The following is a 19,778-nucleotide window of genomic DNA, read 5'->3' as shown; positions in this document are numbered from 1 at the left end:
TTAAGTTCTCAAAAATCAACATTTTTTTACTGAAAAGTTTTTGAAAACCAACGATTTTTCTGTTTTCAATTTTTTCCATCAAAAAAATGAAGAACATTCACAGGCATTTCTTTTTAAACGATTTTTTTCTAAAAGTTTCCCATGGAATATAACTTGCATTTTTCAACCAGTTCGAGTTACAACCAGCACCTTACACCTCATCCAAAAACCCACTGGCAGCCAGTGAGGCTCCTGGAACGCCAAGTGACGTGCCCACAGTGAGATGCCTGCTCAACAAGCAGGCTGCCTTTTCTGGTTCTGAATGTCTTTCAAGGTGCAGCTCCTCATAGGGTGCATTGCAGTCTTGAGACAACAAAGGCATGGATGTGTCACAAGCTCCTTATGCACAGAGAATGGTCACAGCCTTCTAGCCATATGTAAAACGTAGGCAGCTGACCTCTCCCTGATCTTCTAGGGGCCAACCTGACCCTGAGAAGGAGCCAGAATTTACCAATGTACATTGCCAAAGAGCCACAGTAATACGTCAGCAGCCCCCGCCCCCACATCAGCTCCCAGGCCCTCCCGCCCATCAGCAGCTCCTTTGATCAGTGCCTCCCGCTCTCTCCCTCCCCGCACCTCCTGATCAGCTGTTTTGTGGTGTGCAGAAGGCTCTGTAGGGGGAGGAGTGAGGGCATGGCAGGCTCAGGGAAGGGGGCAGGAAGGGGTAGAGTGGGGGCAGGGCCTGTGACAGAGCCAGGGGTTGAGCAGTGAGCACCCCCGGTAATTGGAAAATTAGCACCTGTAGCTCTAGCCCTGGAGTAGGTGCTTATACAAGGAGCCGCATATTAACTTCTGAAGAGCCGCATGTGGCTCCGGAGCCACAGGTTGGCCACCCCTGTTCTAGGGAGTCCAACCAGACTCCTGCATTGGGAACCTGAGCAAACCCTGCCTCCATTAGTGGGTCTAGTGTCAATTGAACCTGTGATGCTTTCTCGGATTACCCAGGACTGAGAGTCACCTGGCTACACCCCTACCTCCAACGAGATAGACCTTGCTGGTGCTTACCTGGGTGCCAGCTCCCTGACAATAGCAGCCCACCACCCACCCGAACAATCTCCTCAGCCCTCACTTGACTTTGTAGTTTATCAATAAGTGCACCCCAGTCTCAGCACCCCTTTGAAACATTCCCCTGTGATATCCAGCTCCTGTCACAAAACAAAATCCATACATGGTTTCTAGAGACAAACAACTTCAACACGCTAACTGTGACATTGCACCCCATATTCTTCATAGTGATATTATTATGGTATGGTTATAGCATAATTATGATGCATTTTATGCAAGATACGTCACGTGAGGTGTCATTGGAAAAGTTATGATTTGCTGAATATGATTATCCTATTTGTATGCATGGATCATTTTTGTATCTGAAGTTATGAATATTGACTATATATCTGTATTTCAAATGTAGTTACACCTGGGTAATGCCCACTAGACATGATGCTTTCAGTCTAGACAGCTGGTTGTGAAGGGCCTATTCAGGGAAATACACCATTAGTGGGAACAATAGGAGAAGCTTATCGCCCACCTGGTGAGCCTTCCTGAGAACACTACAGACGGCCTGTGAGTGATGGCTGCTATGACTCTACAAGGACATGTGACCAGGCCACATGATGCTGGACTCCATCTTGGGATGTCAGTATTTTTCCACAGACTGTCTGGGAATCAAGCTTTGGAACAGAGGGTTCCCGCCATACTCAAAAACTATATAAGGCGGGGAGTTACATCATCTGTGGTTCTTCACTCCCCACACAAGACAACTCCTGGAAACACCTGAGGAACAAAGACTGAACTGGGGGAAGTGCTGAACCCAGGCTAAAGGGATTTCTAGTCTGTGTATGAAACACCTGGGGAGTCCAAGATGTAAAGCAAGTGCAGCTTGTCCCTTAAGAATCTGTAGCCTGCTTATATAATTTCTCAGGGTGAGACTCTCCTAATTCATATCCAATCTATCTAGTATATTAAGCTGAGTTTGTGTTTTTTTTGTTTATTTGCTAGGTAATCTGCTTTGATCTGTTTACTGGGTCTTATAATCACTTAAGTTTATTAACTACAAAAGATAGATTTTGTTTTTGTTTTAGTCAAAATCAGTAAGTTTTGACTGGAGTGCTCGGGGAAAATCTCTGCTTGGTTACCACAAGTGTGCATTGTTCTCTCCACATTGAGGGAGAGGCGGACTGGGTATTAAACCCATATACTGGCCAGATTTGACCAGGGCACGATGGTACTGCTCTGGGGTCCCAGGCTGGGAAGCTGGTGGTTAGAGAGCCTGCGTATCACTGCAGCTGGGTGTGCCCCTACCTGTGTGAATGCTGGCGAAAGTGCAGGCTGGAGGGCTTTGCAGCTTGTCATAGCAATACAGTGTGAGAGGGAGCCCAGGCTGCTGTGTCAGGGGGCTCAGTGGTACCCTAGTTCCAGGTGGCTCCCATCACACTAACCATCAGTCTAAAAGCTATCTCATCTCACCTATGTGCCCTTTACAGTACTTCCACCCAGTGCAGCTGGGGACCCCATTTTCATGAATGTAATCTCACTGCCCGATCACTTCCTCAGGTGCAGGATGAAGCGGTGTCCTTTTGCCTTCTCCTTATATCCCCCAAAACTCATAATTGGTCCCCAGCGTCAGGACGACCCCTAAAGTTAATTCCCTGGTGGGCTGATTTCACATCCTCATGTTGACTTCGTATGCAAACAAGGCTACCATTGGGCTGGCTCACAAGGCTTCGTGTGAACTGAGCTGGACAAGGGAATAGACATCCTTTGTCTGGCCAAAACCGGTTTGCCAACCCTGCCTTGAGCCGGCCTTTAGGAACATATTTTCACTGTACATATATAACTTTTTACATAGTATCTGACTGGACACAACAATATTAATGATCAGCATGATCCTGTCTTTCATTGAAAATCTTCCATGACATCATTTATGGATAGATACCATGAAAGCAGGGTGCTAGGTGAAGAGAGTTTGTCAGGCCTATTAGGAGTTATGTTACAGAGCAGTGAACCCTTTGCCAGTTGGCACTGAGGGGTTCTTAGGGTCACAGAACCTCAGACCTTAACCCATCTCATCCCAACCCTGATCAATGGCACTGGTCACCTTGCCTGGGCTGGAGGAACTAGAGACCCAGAACTGAGACAGCAGCATATTGAAGACACCGCAGCCCAGGTTCCCTCCCCAGCCTCCAAATGGCCCCACAAACAAGAGCAGGAGCAAAATGAACCTAGGTGGCATGCCCCATGGGAGGGCCCTGAGGGACGGGGAGCCATTCCCCAACATCCTCTGAGGACAGTCAGTCAGAAATGAACACCGCCACTTGATTCCAAAGCAGCCACAGGAACCTACTGATGGCTGCTGCTGTCTCATGCGTGTGTTGGGGAGAGGGACTGGAGCTGGGGGCTGGGGGACCACACACAGTAGCAGCAACTACTACACACTCCAGAAGTGTGCAGTGTGTGCTGCCAGCCAGTGCAGATGGGAGGTTAATAATAATATATGCCTGCAGGCTGACTGTTATCAGTGCTTTATGAAGGGAGGGAGGGATTCATGTCCCCATTTTACAAATGGAGAGCATGAGGCATGGTGAGTCAGTGGGGGATCATGCCCTTGGTTTGACCCCTTGGGATTGGGTAGTGCTGCTTGTGGAGCTATGGTTCTCCCCCTCTGAATTCAGAAACCGTTAAATTGTGAGATGCTGGCTGCTCCCTGAGTTTGTATAAGTGCCTCTTTGTCCCATTCCGCCCCCGCCCCAACCTCACACACTCCCATCGTGCACAAAAGAAGCCAAGAAAAGGCTCTAAGGGATAGATCCTTGACGGATGTACATTGTCATCGTTCCATGGACTTCATTTGCCCCTAGTACATTGATATATACAATACGCCAGGGTTCCCACAACAGCAGGAAGATGCTGGACATCCTGTCAGATGTCCCTGTTTTCTGATGGGCCAAGAGAGCTGGATCTGGGTTTTCTAAAAACTCATCAATTATGGTTCAATTTTAGAAAACCAAACTCAACAGCGATGGTCCAAATTCAGGTCCCATTTTATCAGCTGTTTGTGCCTGGCTCGTCCTTCTCTCCAGAGATGCAAGGCAACCACCCTCCCAGAACACCCACTTCCTGCCATGCCAGCTACATGAAGTTAGCCAGCTAAAACACTGATTTATAGCTAACCCCTGGACTCCATACTTCATCACGCTACACAGTGGCCCCCCCACTGAGTGACTTTGTCATTCTATTGATGTTACTTAGAGACACCAGAACAAGAGAAAAAACTTTCTTGAAATGCTTTAATTGCCCCCCTTTTTTTAAAATTTTGAAGTTTAAAACATTGACCAGTTCTCATAAAGACAAGAAAAAAAATGGTGAAAATTTCAACCCAACTCTAACATTACCCTGTCTTTCCTCCAGTGCACTCATCCCTAGCATCTTACTACCCTTTGCTCCTTACATCACGTCTGACATTTGTTTGTAAGCTTCTTAAGGCAGGGATTGCGTTTTTTTGTATATCACAAGCCCTAGCACACTAGAGCACCATAAAACAATCTAATCTGAACCCCTGAAGTCCAGGGGACAGATATAATGTTATATACCTGGCCCATCTGGAAAAGGATCATCATGATTTTGGAGTGATGATAGCGGCGCTATCATGAACCCACAGCAAAACAAAAACAGCATAAATTATGACCTAGCTGCCTTACCATCTTTCTGAAGTAGGCACTTGTAAATAACACTTCTAATTAATTAATTGGAGATTATCTGCCCTAGCCCAGAGATTATTTTAAATCATTTATCTCCTTTGCTTTGCCCAGTGAGATGGCCAAGAGTATTTTCAAAGTTCCAAGAAATAACTACATTTAGAAAGCTATCATGAAGGATGTGTGTGTCAGTCTGAGCCGTATCGCTGTGGAGACAGAGCCATGGCAGCAAAGTGGGGAGCACCAGAGCTGGATGAATACCATGGGCTTGACTCCCCACACTGGCACATTGGGCACAGTGTGCACAGACTCTTGTGCGCAACTGGGTACAGCTGTACCCCCGGGGGAACATGCCCTGAGGGATGGCAGCAGGTGTCTGGTCCACCATCATCCCCAAGACGTCCAGCCAAGAGAGAGCAGGTGGGACTCCAGCGAAGTCCTGCCATTGGAAGATGCCTAAAAAATGTGCTGAGTCTACACATCTCCTAAGATCTTTGCCCACTCCTCCTCAGAGATCACTGCTGCCTACTCTTGGAGAGACAATTGCCAGCTGTGGGCCCCCTGGGGTGCGGAGGGTGCTCTACAGTACTGGCTTCACCCAGTGCTTCATTTGTAATGAAAGAGGTGCCGGGGCTCAAGCAAGTTTTGTACTTTCATAACTGATGCAGCAAGCCAAAGGTGCCAGGGCTATGAACTGCCAGGCCTAGAGACACCGGGGCTCAGCCCTGGCACAAATTAAGCACTGGCTCCACCACTCGGTGGACTTTGCACTGCCAGGAGGCCCACAGTTGTGTTGTGCCTGCAGAAACGCACATGGGTCAGGGCTGAAGACAGCCCAAGACTGGATTCAGAGGAAGGAAGCACCTTCAGGGCAGGGACCTCGAAGATGGAGCAACATTTAGGAAGCTCAGGATTAAATAAATGCAGTGAATTAATTCCTCTCCCACACTAGCGATGGGGATCTATTGGAAGAAGAATGGAATGCCTGTCCGCACAACGTGCACCCGGTAGAAGGGGAGGAGACCAAGAGATCCTTCACTCTGCTGGGTCATTTTGCCCTTAGGTTGACACACACCACACCCTGACTTCCACAGTGGCCACAGACATGCATCCCAAGCAGTATTCGGGCCTCTGAGCGCTGCCCAGGCATAATGAAGCCACCTGAGAGCAAAAGTATACCAGTGGGAGTGTGTGTGTATGCGCAAAAGTTAGTTCATTTTAGGACATTCTGACCCACTTCAATTTCTCATTAAATGTCTATGAAGGATGTGATCCTCTTGTCCTTGCACACAGTTCCCCCCACAGTCAGGGGCACTTCGAGAGCATGGTTAGAAATGTTGACAAACCTCTTTGCTGAGGAAAGGGCGTGCTGGTCTCTTTCTGTTTCTAATTAGTAAGAAAACTGGAAGACCTCAGTTTCTTTTATTATTTTTTGTTAAGCATTAACAGTGTGTTGAGCACTATGCGAGACACAGCAATGGGAGAGTCCCGGGGACATTTCTTTAAGATGTTTTTTCCCCTTTGTTCTGGGTTGGTATCGGCACGATTCATAGAAGACATAAGTTTCTACAACAGCAGTATTGTTAACTGTAGCCATTGTATTGTGTCCCTCTACATAATAGGTGTTTTTCATAAGAGCCCATCTTCTAGAGTCAAATGCTTACATAAGAATCTCAGCTTTTAAACAAAAGTTTCTAGCCCTCCCAATTGTGTAGAAAAGCTTAAAAGGTTCAAAAACATAAAAAAGATGAATAAAAATTATTTTTGAGAATCTCATTATTTTTAAGCCAGTATCATGATTGTGGGCACGGCAAGGGATTGTTCAACATTTGGGGTTGGCAATACAACATACAGAACACCTCAGGCTGAAATTCACTTCCTCCCCACACTGCACAAAGCCTGAGTGAGTAGGCTTACAGCAGCAAACTCTGAGGTAGTCGACAAGATGGGATACAGTTCCAGAGTTCCTCTCTGGCTGTCAGAATAGCCAGGTGGCTGGAATAGTGTCCCTAACCGTTACAGACCCTCTACAAGTCACTTTGTCACCTCTTGATGCCACATGCCACTGCTCTGTCCCAAAACCCTCTTCTGTGCTGGGATATTTACACAGCTCAGCTCTTCTGTGTATAGGGGCTACAAACTGCCAAGTCCCCCCATACATATACCTGTTTTCTGCTGTTGCTTTCCCCCTCCTGCCTAGCAGAAAAATGGTTATACTATGTTGACAGCCTCAGATAGCCTCCTCCAGGACTTGCAGACCTTTCTCCTGAACATCTAAGGCAGGGGTAAGCAACCTATGGCACGCGTGCCGAAAGCAGCACGCAGCTGATTTTCAGTGGCACTCACACTGTCCGGGTCATGGCCACCAATCCGGGGGGCTCTGCATTTTAATTTAATTTTAAATGAAGCTTCATAAACATTTTTAAAACCTTATTTAATTTACATACAACAATAGTTTAGTTATCTATTATAGACTTATAGAAAGAGACCTTCTAAAAACATTAAAATGTATTACTGGCACTTGAAACCTTAAATTAGAGTGAATAAATGAAGACTCGGCACACCACTTCTGAAAGGTTGTCGACCCCTGACCTAAGGGGACACAATTTCTTTTCTACCATGACCAAGTGCTGTGATTAACAGGCTCTGAGAGGACAATTCTGTCTCCTCTGAGTATCTAGAGCTTTGAGGTCTCATTATGTGGCACTCAGACTTATACTGATGATGGACTCCAACAGTCACCCATGCATCTTTCTACACAGTATCAGCTAGAAATACAACAGAGAAATTATACAAAATAGGGGACAGAAATAATGTAAAATTATATAATTGCTGAGAATTACAACTATAGTGTAACACACACACGCACACACAGGTGTATTTGAGGACTGCAGATTCTAGCTGTTCCTCTGTTTAGGTACTAAAAAAAACTGTAATCACTCATTTCTCCTTTGTGTCCATGAATCAATTGTAATAATGGTTTAATATAGCCAGAGTATCTACAAATCCTCCTTTATCCCCAAAAATGTCAGCAGAAAATCCGATCTGGTTATTAAAATCAGTCATTACTCACAGTATTAGTCTCAGACACATTCAAACTTTGAGAGGGGAAAACATTGACTTTAACTCCAATATTGGTAAACAAAACAACTTCCTCCCCCAAAGCCACCCACTCCCCCATGTGCTCCGCCTACACACACACACACACACACACACACACACTTAAGAATCAGAACCAAAGCCGTGCAAAGGGCCATGTCTGTCTCTCACACTCGAAAGGTCTAGTCCCTGCACACTGTCCCTAATTTGGGTAGTAAGAGACTTAAGATTTTTCCACAGCAATATGCAGCTACTTCTAATGCAGCAGAAACTGCATCAACTGCAGACTCAGGCCACCCCTGGGGAAGAGTCTCCTGTTACATACAGAATCAAACCTAAAGGGCTAAATTGTGACACAGCTTAAACCCTATTTCTACTCTTGGATAAGCATTTTACAACAATAGGATCCTTTTGCACTGGTGTGGCTTAATTGTCAGGCTGTTCAACTGCTCACCTGCACTAGTGCCCCATTTGTGGGGGCAGGTGCAAAGGATGTGGCATGTATGATGGAATGGAAATTACAGGGCTGAATGTGGCCAAGGACAAAACAGGCAGGTGGGAAACCTGACACCAAAGATGGACAAGCAAGAAACCATCTTACTATACTCAGCAACTTAGAAGTAGTATGGAGGAGCTTCTGGAGAAGGGGGCGATGTCTTGGGTGACTGGCTGACCTGGATAGTTATACGCACAGTGAGGTGAAGATAGCCACAAAGATGAAGGACTGTGGTCCTGAACTTGTCCCAATGAAATCACCGGCAAAACTCCTATTTATTATTAATTATTATTATTATTACTACAATGGCAAAGACAGATACGAAGGGCTTTGCCACAGAAATCAGCTGAGGAACAGCAAGAGAGTGCCACTGATTTCAGAGGGAGCAGGCCCCAATGACCGGAAATGGGAGCAGGACATAGCCCAGATAGACATGAGGAAGGGGACAAGGCCAGGCTTCAGAGAAGTGGGTGGGGAGGAGACTGCACATTTACCCTGAACCCTAAGGAGGGAGTACTCATCCCTAGGGCTCTAAACAGAGAGGGAGACTGAGTCCACTCTCATCTCTCTCCTCTTTCCCATCCCAGCTCCCAAGACTCCCTCTTTGCTGAACAACGGGCCATCCACTAGCTTAATAAGCCCTTCTCTGACCTGCTTGCTCAGCACTGATGAGGGCTCGTCACTACCACGCAAGTAGCCGTGGGCTGCCAGCCCACCACCACTCACCCCCAGTGCAGAGCCTACCTGGGGTCCAGGCCAGCCTCTCCCCACTTACCCCACGGGCAGGGGCATGTGCAGGAATAACATTTTGACGGCTTTTGGAGGGGCATGTTCTCTGCCCCACCACAGCCCCGGGGCCGGAGGAGCTCATCTCCCTGCTGCAGCACTGGGGCCGGAGTTCTGTGCCCCACCGATTACTGGGGGGCAAGCCCCTCCTTGTGCAAGCCCCTCCCCACAGGTGTCTGCAGTTGCCATCAGCCCCCTATTGCTTTCCAGCGGATGGAAAGGCACAGGTGCCTGTGGCAAGGAGGATGGAGCGCAGCAAGAGAGAGCCAGCAAGAAGGTGGTACCCAACACGGGAGGCAGATCCAGGACTCACTCCAAACCTAGGTCTCTCTCTCAGAACTGCATCTCCTCCTTGCCACAGTGCCGTCTAGAAGCTATGGCCAGGCATGGAGATGGACTACCCTTTAGGGTTACATCATGTTAGACCTGATGGAAGTGTTGAACAGGGAATACACCACATTGACTAGAAGTTGAATTTTACATGGTGAGCTCTTTAGGGCAGAGACCATCTTTTTGTTCTATGTTTGTACAGCCCCTAGCACAACAGAGTCCTGGCCTGGCTACTAAGCTCTAGTGCAGTACAAATAAATAGTAATAATAAAGGTGGGTTATTTAGGTTTCTTCCTGAATTTTCCCCATCAGATCAGAATATCTTCCTCAAAGTCATTCCAATCCAGCAACTAAATGAGTATCAGCACAGTTCCTTGCCCAAAAGGATAGTGCCGAGGTGAGCATATGCGTATGCATTATGATGACTTGCATTATCCAGTCAATCACGTCTCGCTCCAAGCACCTATTAATCATGTTTATCGATACAATAGCGACTAGGAAGCAACCAAGACTATTATTTAAATCATGATTTTTAGGCCAATCTCCTGATTTGCGGGGGCTTGTGGTTGGCAATAGTGACAATATAACCACTCGTGCATAAAGTTAATCGTGCTCATAAATCTTTACAAGATCAGGGCTTAAGTTATAAGCTTATGCAAACAGGTGTTTAAATGGAACTGATGGTAAAACCATAACAGGATAGTCAATTTAAAAATCCTAAATTGTGAACAAATGTTGGACCTAGAGAGTGTTACTAATAACAGCTTCTAGAAGGAAAAGAATTTTTAAATTCTGGTTTACACGTCACTGTATATGCGCTTAGTCAATTTTGCATTTCCTTGGATTGAACAAAGATAATCAAGGACAATCATTTCCCTTTTATTTTCTATCCATTTCACTTTCAGGTTCTTAGTGCAGCTATGTTTGGATGTTAAATGCTAAATGAAAAGCCAACTGTGTAGATGAGAGGGAATTTTTTGTAAATTGTGGAAACATTTCTATTATCCTTTTAGGTTTTAGAAAGAAAGACTTATTTTAACCCAACTTATATTTGGGACCAAAATTAAATTGACAGTGCCCCTTTAATTGTGATAGCATCCGTGCCCCAGGATAATACTTATTAAGTAATACTTAGGGCCTGATAATCTAGCCTATTTTGGATCTCTTTAATCTTTCTTTTCTGGCAAAAGTCCTGGACTTGGTACGGGTGTCCTCGATGGTTTCTCTTTCACAGAGTAAAGGTTTATGGAGGAAATTCCAGGTCAGGGTAGAGCTTAGAATGACCCAGAGAGCGTTTGTTTGAGGTTCTTTACAGTATATTTCAAAATTCAGACCCTGGACTTGCTCTTTTGCACCAAACCCTGTTCCCTCCACTGCCATTGGAAAAAATCCTCAGGCCTATAATCCCACAGTGCTCCTGGATCTTCATCTCCACTATGGGTCAAGGGGTCCCTAGATAAGCTGTTTGTTTAGTCTAGTGGTCATGATCCCCAGTGGCTTTCAGTGACGCTCAACAACTAGGTGCCAAATAGACACTAAGGTCTATTGGATCAGGCACCAAACAAACAACAGACTTGGTTTCAAGCCCTTGCCCGGCCACATTTGCTACGTGACCTTGGGCAAAGTCAGTCGTTGTGCTCCAGTTCCCCAATTTGTAAAACAGAGGTGGTCATGGGTATCCAGCTTTGTAGATGAACTGTACTTTGTAAGGGCTAACTATTATTGTTGCCCGGGTTGTGATCCGCTGCTCAAAGTTGAGTGCTTTCCACCTGTTAATGCATTGCTCGGTCTTCCATCCCACACACCAAACCTCAGGATTGCGACCTTTATCCCTGCTCCTAGACACTGTGGAGCAGACTCCTGTTCAACGCCTAAGCTGACAATGTTCAGTTATGTTTCTCTTACTCCCTCTGTTACTCTTGCAGTCTCTGGCTTCTTTTCTGTCTGGGGTCAGGGACAGGTGGCAGGTGAGTCACACTCAGCTCAGTTCTAAGATGATGAAGGTGAGGATGACTGGATCTCAGCTTTTCTGTTTAACTAGCACTTTCCTCTGAGAACTATTCCTAATTAAAAGTTACAATTTTAGGAACATTGGGCTTTCATTTGGGATTGTTTGGGTTTCAAGTTAAAGCCACAGAACAGACCTAGTGCTTAGCTCTGATCTGTTACACTTGTGTAAGTCTGGACTAATACTTAAATCCATGTAGTTACTCTGGAATTACGCCAGGGTCAGAATTTGGCCCATTAATAGGTTAGGAGTTAAGGCTATGATTCACAGATGCTTCTTTCTTTTCCATAGCATTCTGAGCCCTGTCGAACTGGCTAAGAGCTAGCTTTAGTACTGTACTCTTGTAATTGCTCTCGTTTCTGGCTGAAAGAGTGATTTTTTTTAAGTGTGTTACTTACCTTGGATGAGTTTACCTGGCTATATGATCCATAGCTCGTCCCACAACAGAACAGGAAGAAAAGCTGAAGGACTGCACTGGAAACTGAATCACCAGACTTCAGTACTGCCAACTGCATCATATTGCAACACTTTACAAAGGCCTCTTGCCCCTTCTTGGGTAGAGTTTGGTGGAGAGATACAGTTTTAGAACGTGATATAGCAACATATGGATCAAGTATATAATTTATGGACATGTGAAAGGCTAATGCATGCTAGCCAGTCTCCTGAGCTTCTAGTCACTGACCTAGCTAGTCCATTCCCAGAGCTCCAATCCCAGCAACTGAATCAAGTTTGTTCATCTATGGAGCTGAAATTTCCGAGCCACTGGATAATGGAAATGCTCTGAGCTCCCAGTCATTGCACAGGTTAGCCCATCTGCAGAGTGGAAGCTCCACAGAAGCAGACCTATTCCTTCAGTGGAGATGACATCACAACTGTCAAACAACTCACTCAGACGGCTGAAAATAGACAGTTACCAAAAAGCCGTTCGCTAGTTTCTCAGGAGAGCTGAAATTCCACTTACTAGTTCATCTGCTGAGCTTAAATTCTTAGCACCTCTCTCTCTTTGGCTATGATTGTTGAAGAGTCTCACTGATTAGGCACCAACATGAATTCAGATGGATTTGTCATTTCATCTTTATTTTTTTTTTAAAGTATGCACCGTACAGAACATAACGTGTGCGACTCTGGCTCCCACCCTCCATGATGAGGATTTGGAGCTGCTCTACTTTACGCTAGTGGCCAACTTTGGCCTCCACCCCACTCCTTGGGCCACATCTTCTGTGCTGTGCCACCTGGTAACACTGCACACAAACCTAGCCAACAGTTTCATGCTTTCAAAAACTAAAATATGGGTCAGATTCTCAGCTGGTGTAAATTAGCATAAATTGACTCAAAGGGCTGGCTGAAAGTTTTCCATGGGAGCTCTTTTGCAACAGGAAATTGGGTTTTTGACTAAAATATTTCATAAGAAGTGCCAATTTCTATTTTGGGGTGTTTTTTTTTTTTGGTTGTTGTTGAAACACAGAACTGAAAACTGGTCAAAACCCAAAATATTTTGATTCTGAAATGCCATAGTGGTGTCTCACGGGAATTATAGTTCCAGTGACTCATGCTCCCATTCTCTTCCACAGGCCAGGTTCCTCAGCCAGATTTCATCTATCATGATGTACCACGGCCACAATGCACTGCCTCTTCTCACCAAGAGGTGCATGATGCATCATGGGAGACATGGTTTGACCATGAAGCCGAGCCCATTGAGAAGAAAGGGAGCACGAGGCACCAGAACTACAACTCCCATGATGCACCGCAGCACCATATCAGCCTCAAAATATTTCAGCCAAAAAACCCTCAAAATTTTCCATGGAAATGTGACCAAAAAAAAAAAATAATTTAATTATTGCGGGGGGGGGGGGGGTGGTGACAGAAAAAATATTTTACAGCTACCAAGCTCTGCTACTTTACAACAGCTGAGGATCTGTCTATAGGATATTAAACTTTTATGCAGCATAGACTAGAATAGAATTTGGGTTTCTGTCCTATCTTTCAAAGTGTAGGTATTACAAAGCACTTCCAAGTCATTAAATGTATGCTGCTAAGGTAAGGTCTGCGCAGGAGGCTAGAGCAGCAGTTCTGTGATCCTGGGCAGCACTGCAGACTCTGCTTGTGGCAAGAGAGGGGAATACGAGGTTACTTTAACTATCTCATGGCACCTTTCACTGGGAGATGGATAATCTGCAGCTGGCCAGGCACCAGAAACTTCCCAGCCACACCTCATGTGAAGGTCAGAGTTCAATCTAACAAACAGGGAGAACAGGTCAAGTTGTGGCTGGCCCTGCATGGGTGCCCAAGGAGCAGAGCGTGCATGGCATGTACTTCCTCCCAGCACACCCATGCAGTAGGCAGCCATAATCTGGCTGCAGCATCACCAAGTGGAAAAGGGGGTGCCAGCTAGCTGCCAAAGACGGGGCATGTCTGAGTGGGCTATAGCATGGTGACAGCCCTATTGCCAGAGTGGTGTTCAGAGAGAGTGAGGTTTTCAAAAGCACTCAGTGCTGGCCTCCCTGCTCCCACTGAAGTCAAGAGGAGCATCTGTCTGAGCAACAGTTGTGTTCAGGACAGCTTTGTGTTTTCATTGGTCTTAAAGGGCTTGCAGGGTCATTTGCTCCTCACTACCTCTGTGAAATACAGTCATTCTGTGGTCTCAAACCCACGTTTTGATTCACCCAATCCCAAATCCTGGCTGTTTTCAGAAAGAGAGTATCCAGAGATATAAAGTCTAGAAGGGACCATTATGACAATCTAGTCTGACCTCTTGCATAGCTCAGCCCTGAGGAGCTTGCCCAGTGATCCTGGCATCAAGCTCATAACTTCTGGTTGAAATAGAGGGTATCTTTTGGAGAGACATCCCTTCTTGATTTACAGTCTCCATGTGATGAAGAATCCACCATATCCCGTGGTAAGTTGTTCCAGTGAGTAACATCCTCCCTGGTAAGTAACTGCACCTTATTTCCAGTCTGAATTTGCCTAGCTTCAATTTCCCATCATTGAATGTTACAATATAATAAAAATAATACACCTACAAAATTCTTTTCTTCCAGAGATCTCAGCATATTTTACAACAGTGGAGAAATATATATGTGCTTGTTATACAAGTGGAGAAACTGAGGCTCAGAGAGACAAAGAGTGACATTTAACAAATATTAGTTTGGGTGCCCCGATCAAGGTGTCTCCGGCTGGCCACTCAAAAATGGAGGTACACAAAACAATCAGTGGAAAATTTGGGCCTCGGTGATTTGTCCAAGGTGACCCGGGAAGTTTGTGGCAGAACTGGGAATAGAATCCAGGTCTCATCACCCACTCTTGTATATTAACCACAAGATCAGCATGGTCTTAAGAGTATAGTTCCCTTACACACTCCAGAAGCTATTCAAAAAAAGACACAGCCCTCTGCATTGTACCTGCATGAGGAGGTCGCCACTCAAGATGTTGGAAGCTCAATTTGATGGTGCATTTTCTCCAATACCCCAGGGTGAGGCTTGCACATACACAAAGTACTCACCCAGCCCATTTGCACAGTCATAGAAATCAATGCAGTGCACTGTTCGATCCATTCCATACGGTCCCATGAGTGTCCTGGAAGAGAGACCAGATACAGTTTGAAGAGGCTAAAATAGTCACACACACACACACACACACACACACACACAGAGAAACCGAAACCCCCACCCCACCCACACAATCTGTGCCCATAAAACCATACAAAAAACACACCGTTTCAAAAGACACAAACCAGTGCATAATGTGCATGCTGGTAGAGGGCAAAAATAAAACCTCACAAAGTTACAGAGACATAAGCTAATTTATACATACCCAGACATGGAAAGACAGACACACACATATACACAAAATATAGGTGTTTGTGTTCTCAATGAAACCAGTGTCCATGTGGACCACCACCACTCTGGCTAATGGATTTATTCCAGACATACATTGGTACACAAATTAGATCTGAATTTGGACCAATAGTCCAATAGGTCTACTGTCAAAAACAGTTTAAACCAACTCATTCTGTAATGAAGGAATTTGGTAAGAGGTGGAGGAGATTTCAGCTCCAAGGTTTTAAAGCACACACGTAATTAACACGGAGGAGCACTGATCAAATCAGAGCTGACTGGAGGACTACTCCATTTTGTGGCAACTTTCAACGTTTTTGTTCAAACGCTTTTGCATCATGTCACACTCTATAGTAAGGTGGATAGGGCACTGGCTTGAGAGATCCAAGCTCAGCTCCCTGCTCTAGAGCAGAGTTTTCATCCCAGAGCACCCCAAATAAGGCAGAGTAAGGACCTGAACCTAGTCTCCAACATCCCAGGCCAGTGCCGTACCCACCGAGCTAGAGAGTCTCTTGTGTTTCCCCCTCTCCTCCAGTGGAAGTGAGGAAGTTCACTACCTCAATGTGCAGGATGTCAGACTAGATTATCATGATGGTCCCTTCTGACTGTAAAGTCTATGAGTCTCTCTCACCCCAAAACCTTCCCAAATATTATCTATATCTTGACTTTAGTAAGGCTTTTGATACAGTCTCACATGACCTTCTCATAAACAAACTAGGGAAATACAACCTAGATGGAACTACTATAAGGTGGGTGCATAACTGATTAGAAAATTGTTCCCAGAGAGTAGTTATCAGTGGTTCAGTCATGCTGGAAGGGCATAACGAGTGGAGTCCCGCGGGAATCGGTTCTTGGTCCGGTTCTGTTCAATATCTTCATCCATGATATAGATAATGGCATAGAGAGTACATTGTGACAGACCCAGACCAGTGGGGTACAGGAGTCTGGTAGAGGGCAAATATACTGGTCACTGGATGAGTAGTTTTCTGTTCCCTGAGTGACCAGAGCAGGGGCTGCACTAGAGTAATCAGGAACCTGCTAGAACCAGTTAAGGCAGGCAGGCTAATTAGGACACCTGGAGCCAATTAAGAAGCTGCTAGAATCAATTAAGGCAGGCTAATCAGGGCACCTGGGTTTTAAAAAGGAGCTCACTTCAGTTTGTAGTGCGAGTGTGAGGAGCTGGGAGCAAGAGGAGCAAGGAGCTGAGAGTGAGAGGGTGTGCTGCTGGAGGACTGAGGAGCACAAGTGTTATCAGACACCAGGAGGAAGGTCCTGTGGTGAGAATAAGGAAGGTGTTTGGAGGAGGCCATGGGGAAGTAGCCCAGGGAGTTGTAGCTGTTATGCAGCTGTTACAGGAGGCGCTATAGACAGCTGCAGTCCACAGGGCCCTGGGCTGGAACCCGGAGCAAAGGGCGGGCCCGGGTTCCCCCCAAACCTCCCAATTGACCTGGACTGTGGCTTCTTCCAGAGGGGAAGGTCTCTGGGCTGTTCCCCAACCCACATGGTGAATCTCTGAGGCAAGAAAATCCGCCAATAAGCGCAGGACCCACCAAGATAGAGGAGGAACTTGGTCACACTGGTGTCAGAGGTGGGATTTTGGGGTGCAACACTTATAAAGTTTGCAGACAATACCAAGCTGGGAGGGGTTTCACGTTCTTTGGAAGATAGGATTAAAATTCAAAATGATCTGGACAAACTGGAGGAATGATCTGAAGTACACAGGATGAAATTCAAGAAGGACAAATGCAAAGTACTGCACTTAGGAAGGAACAACAAAATGAGAAATGACTGCCTAGGAAGGAGTACTGCAGAAAAGGATCTGGGGGTCATAGTGGATCACAAGCTAAATATGAGTCAACAGTGTAACACTACTGCAAAAAAAGTGAATCTTTATGGGATATATAAGCAGGAGTATTGTAAGCAAGACACAAGAAGTAATTCTTCTGCTCTACTCTGCACCGATTAGGCCTCAACTGGAGTATTGTTTCCAGTTCTGGGCACCACTTTTAAGGAAAGATGTGGACAAATTGGAGGAAGTCCAGAGAAGAGCAACAAAAATGATTAAAGGTCTAGAAAACATGACCTATGAGGGAAGATTGAAAAAATTGGGTTTGTTTAGTCTGGAGAAGAGAAGACTGATAGGGGCCATGGTAACAGTTTTCAAGTACATAAAAGGTTGTTACAAGAAGGAGGGATTGTTCTTCTTAACCTCTCAGGATAGGACAAGAAGCAATGGGCTTAAATTGCAGCAAGGGCGGTTTAGGTTGGACATGAGGAAAAACTTCCTGTCAGAGTGGTTAAGCACTGGAATAAATTGCCTAGGGAGGTTGTGGAATCTCCATCATTGGGGATTTTTCAGAGCAGGTTGGACAAACACCTGTCAGGGATGGTCTAGATCAGTGGTTCTCAAACTAGGGCCGCCGCTTGTGCAGGGAAAGCCCCTGGCGGGCCGGGCCAGTTTGTTTACCTGCCGCATCCACAAGTTCAGCCAATCACGGCTCTCACTGGCCGCGGTTTGCTGCTCCAGGCCAATGGGGGCTGCAGGAAGGGCGGCCAGCACATCCCTTGGCCCGCACCACTTCCTGCAATCCCATTGGCCTGGAGCAGCAAACTGCGGCCAGTGGAAGCCACAATCAGCCGAACCTGTGGACACAGCAGGTAAACAAACCAGCATGGCCCACCAGGGGCTTTCCCTGAACAAGCAGCCGCCCTAGTTTGAGAATCACTGGTCTAGATAATACTTAGTCCTGCCTTGAGTGCAGGGGACTGGACTAGATGACCTCTCGAGGTCCCTTCCAGTCCTGTGAGTCTATGATTTCATGGAAACCAATCTCTCTCAGCAAAATGTTTTGGCTCGGATGAAACGGCATGTTTTGCTGACATTTCATTTTAGCGAAAACATTCTGGCCATCTCTAGTCAAAAAACAGATGCTCTAGACCTCCAGAGTCTGGGACTCCCACCCTCCGACACCCAAGCAAATAAGTGGGTCGCAATATTAAGTAAAAACAGAAAACTTATTAACAAGGTAACTTCAAACACTTGGGAAGTATCAAGAGGCCGTGTATGTTCCATAGTGCCTCTGACTTCCTCCCAGGCACAGAGGTAGAGATCCAGCCTTTCGGACATTTCAGCATAGATATAAATAAGGTCACATTAGCACACCATCATCCAGTCCCCTGACATCGACAGTGCTACACCAATATATTGCACTACAAGAGATTAGGATAGACAAATTCCCATCCTGAGGCACCACCGAGCTCAAGTTCCCACCATGAAGGCTTTTGAGAGACATTTGGGGTGGGACTGACTTCAGTGGGAGCAGAGTTAGGCCAATGCTGAAGACCTCTGAAATTTCTGCCCTTTAATTATTTATTTAAAGACGACTCGGGGCTGCAGAGTGCCTGAGTATTAGATTCAACTTGCCTCAAAAATACAGGTTTTTATTTGGATCACTAAAGCCCTGTTTAGAATTCAAGTATGGTCCCTTTTCTTCTCCTGGCCCCTTGAGATACTTTCACAGCAGCAGTGTTACATGGGAGTGGGTGGACTTTAACCTAACAAGCCAAAAGTGCCCAAATATTCTAGATGAAAACCCAATTCTGAGGTCCTCTCTAATTCAGCCTCTTGCCGTGCACTCTCCTGTTCCCATAGTTCACCTTGGAGGAAAAATGCAAGTTTCATGATTCAGCATAAGATTTGACATGATTTGGTCTCAGCAATAACATGGAAGTGGATACAGCAGAGCCTGTTAACCGGATCTAAACGCAACAGTTTATGGGAGGAGTAACCCTGCATTTTTCCAGAAGAGCCTGTAGGGACATCCAAGATTTAAATCCCAACTAAGTACCTTCACGCAGCTCGAAACTACACCTCAGAGACCATAATATCCAAGACGAAGTCTCTGATCGAATTTTACCTTCCAATCAAAAAAATCTTCATCCCTCCTACTTCAGTTTCATATTAATCATACTTAATATTTATATAATATTTTACATATTCAAGGCATTAGATAAACATCTAGGGCCAATTTCTCAGCTAGTGTAAATCAGTCAATGGAGCTACACCAATTTACTTCAGCAGAATGTGTGGCCCTAATTAAGAATATTGAAATTACTACGCAGAATTTTGCAGAGTTACCTGGATACGTGCCTGAAGAAACCATGTTATTAACAGGAAACTGAGTTTTAACCCAAACTCAAATGTAATGTCAGGATAGGGGTTTCATAAAACAGGTGACTAGCCAATTACCCCCAAAATGTTCCCTAAATCTGATCCCCCCAACAATGATCTAAATTAACAAAAACCCAAACACACAAAGCGTTAACATTGGAGGGAACAAGTTTTCTAATCATACAAAACACATAGCAAAGGAGCAGAGAGGACTGATTTCGGAGCAAATAATCCTGAGCACAAGACAGTCTCATACTAGGTGTGCAGGACTTCCAAAAAGTCTTCTGTTCTTAATCACTTCCTATGCAGTGCTGGGACTTCA

General features: G+C 45.6%; 1 protein-coding gene across 2 annotated transcripts in view; it reads right to left on the bottom strand.

The window, feature by feature from the left end:
- The window catches only part of LOC128844500 (syntaxin-binding protein 4-like), a 113,528-nt gene that overhangs the window by 64,660 nt on the left and 29,090 nt on the right, over positions 1-19,778 (bottom strand). For both annotated transcript variants that reach the window (XM_054042293.1, XM_054042294.1), the window contains exon 2: positions 14,952-15,025. In XM_054042293.1, the coding sequence (XP_053898268.1) occupies positions 14,952-15,025 (74 nt within the window). The remainder of the gene's footprint in view (positions 1-14,951; positions 15,026-19,778) is intronic.

The sequence above is a fragment of the Malaclemys terrapin genome, chromosome 10 (genome assembly GCF_027887155.1).
Source record: "Malaclemys terrapin pileata isolate rMalTer1 chromosome 10, rMalTer1.hap1, whole genome shotgun sequence".
In the NCBI taxonomy this organism is placed as follows: domain Eukaryota; kingdom Metazoa; phylum Chordata; order Testudines; family Emydidae; genus Malaclemys; species Malaclemys terrapin.
The sequence above is the reverse complement of the archived record's forward strand: the minus strand, read 5'-3'. Positions and strand labels throughout refer to the sequence as shown.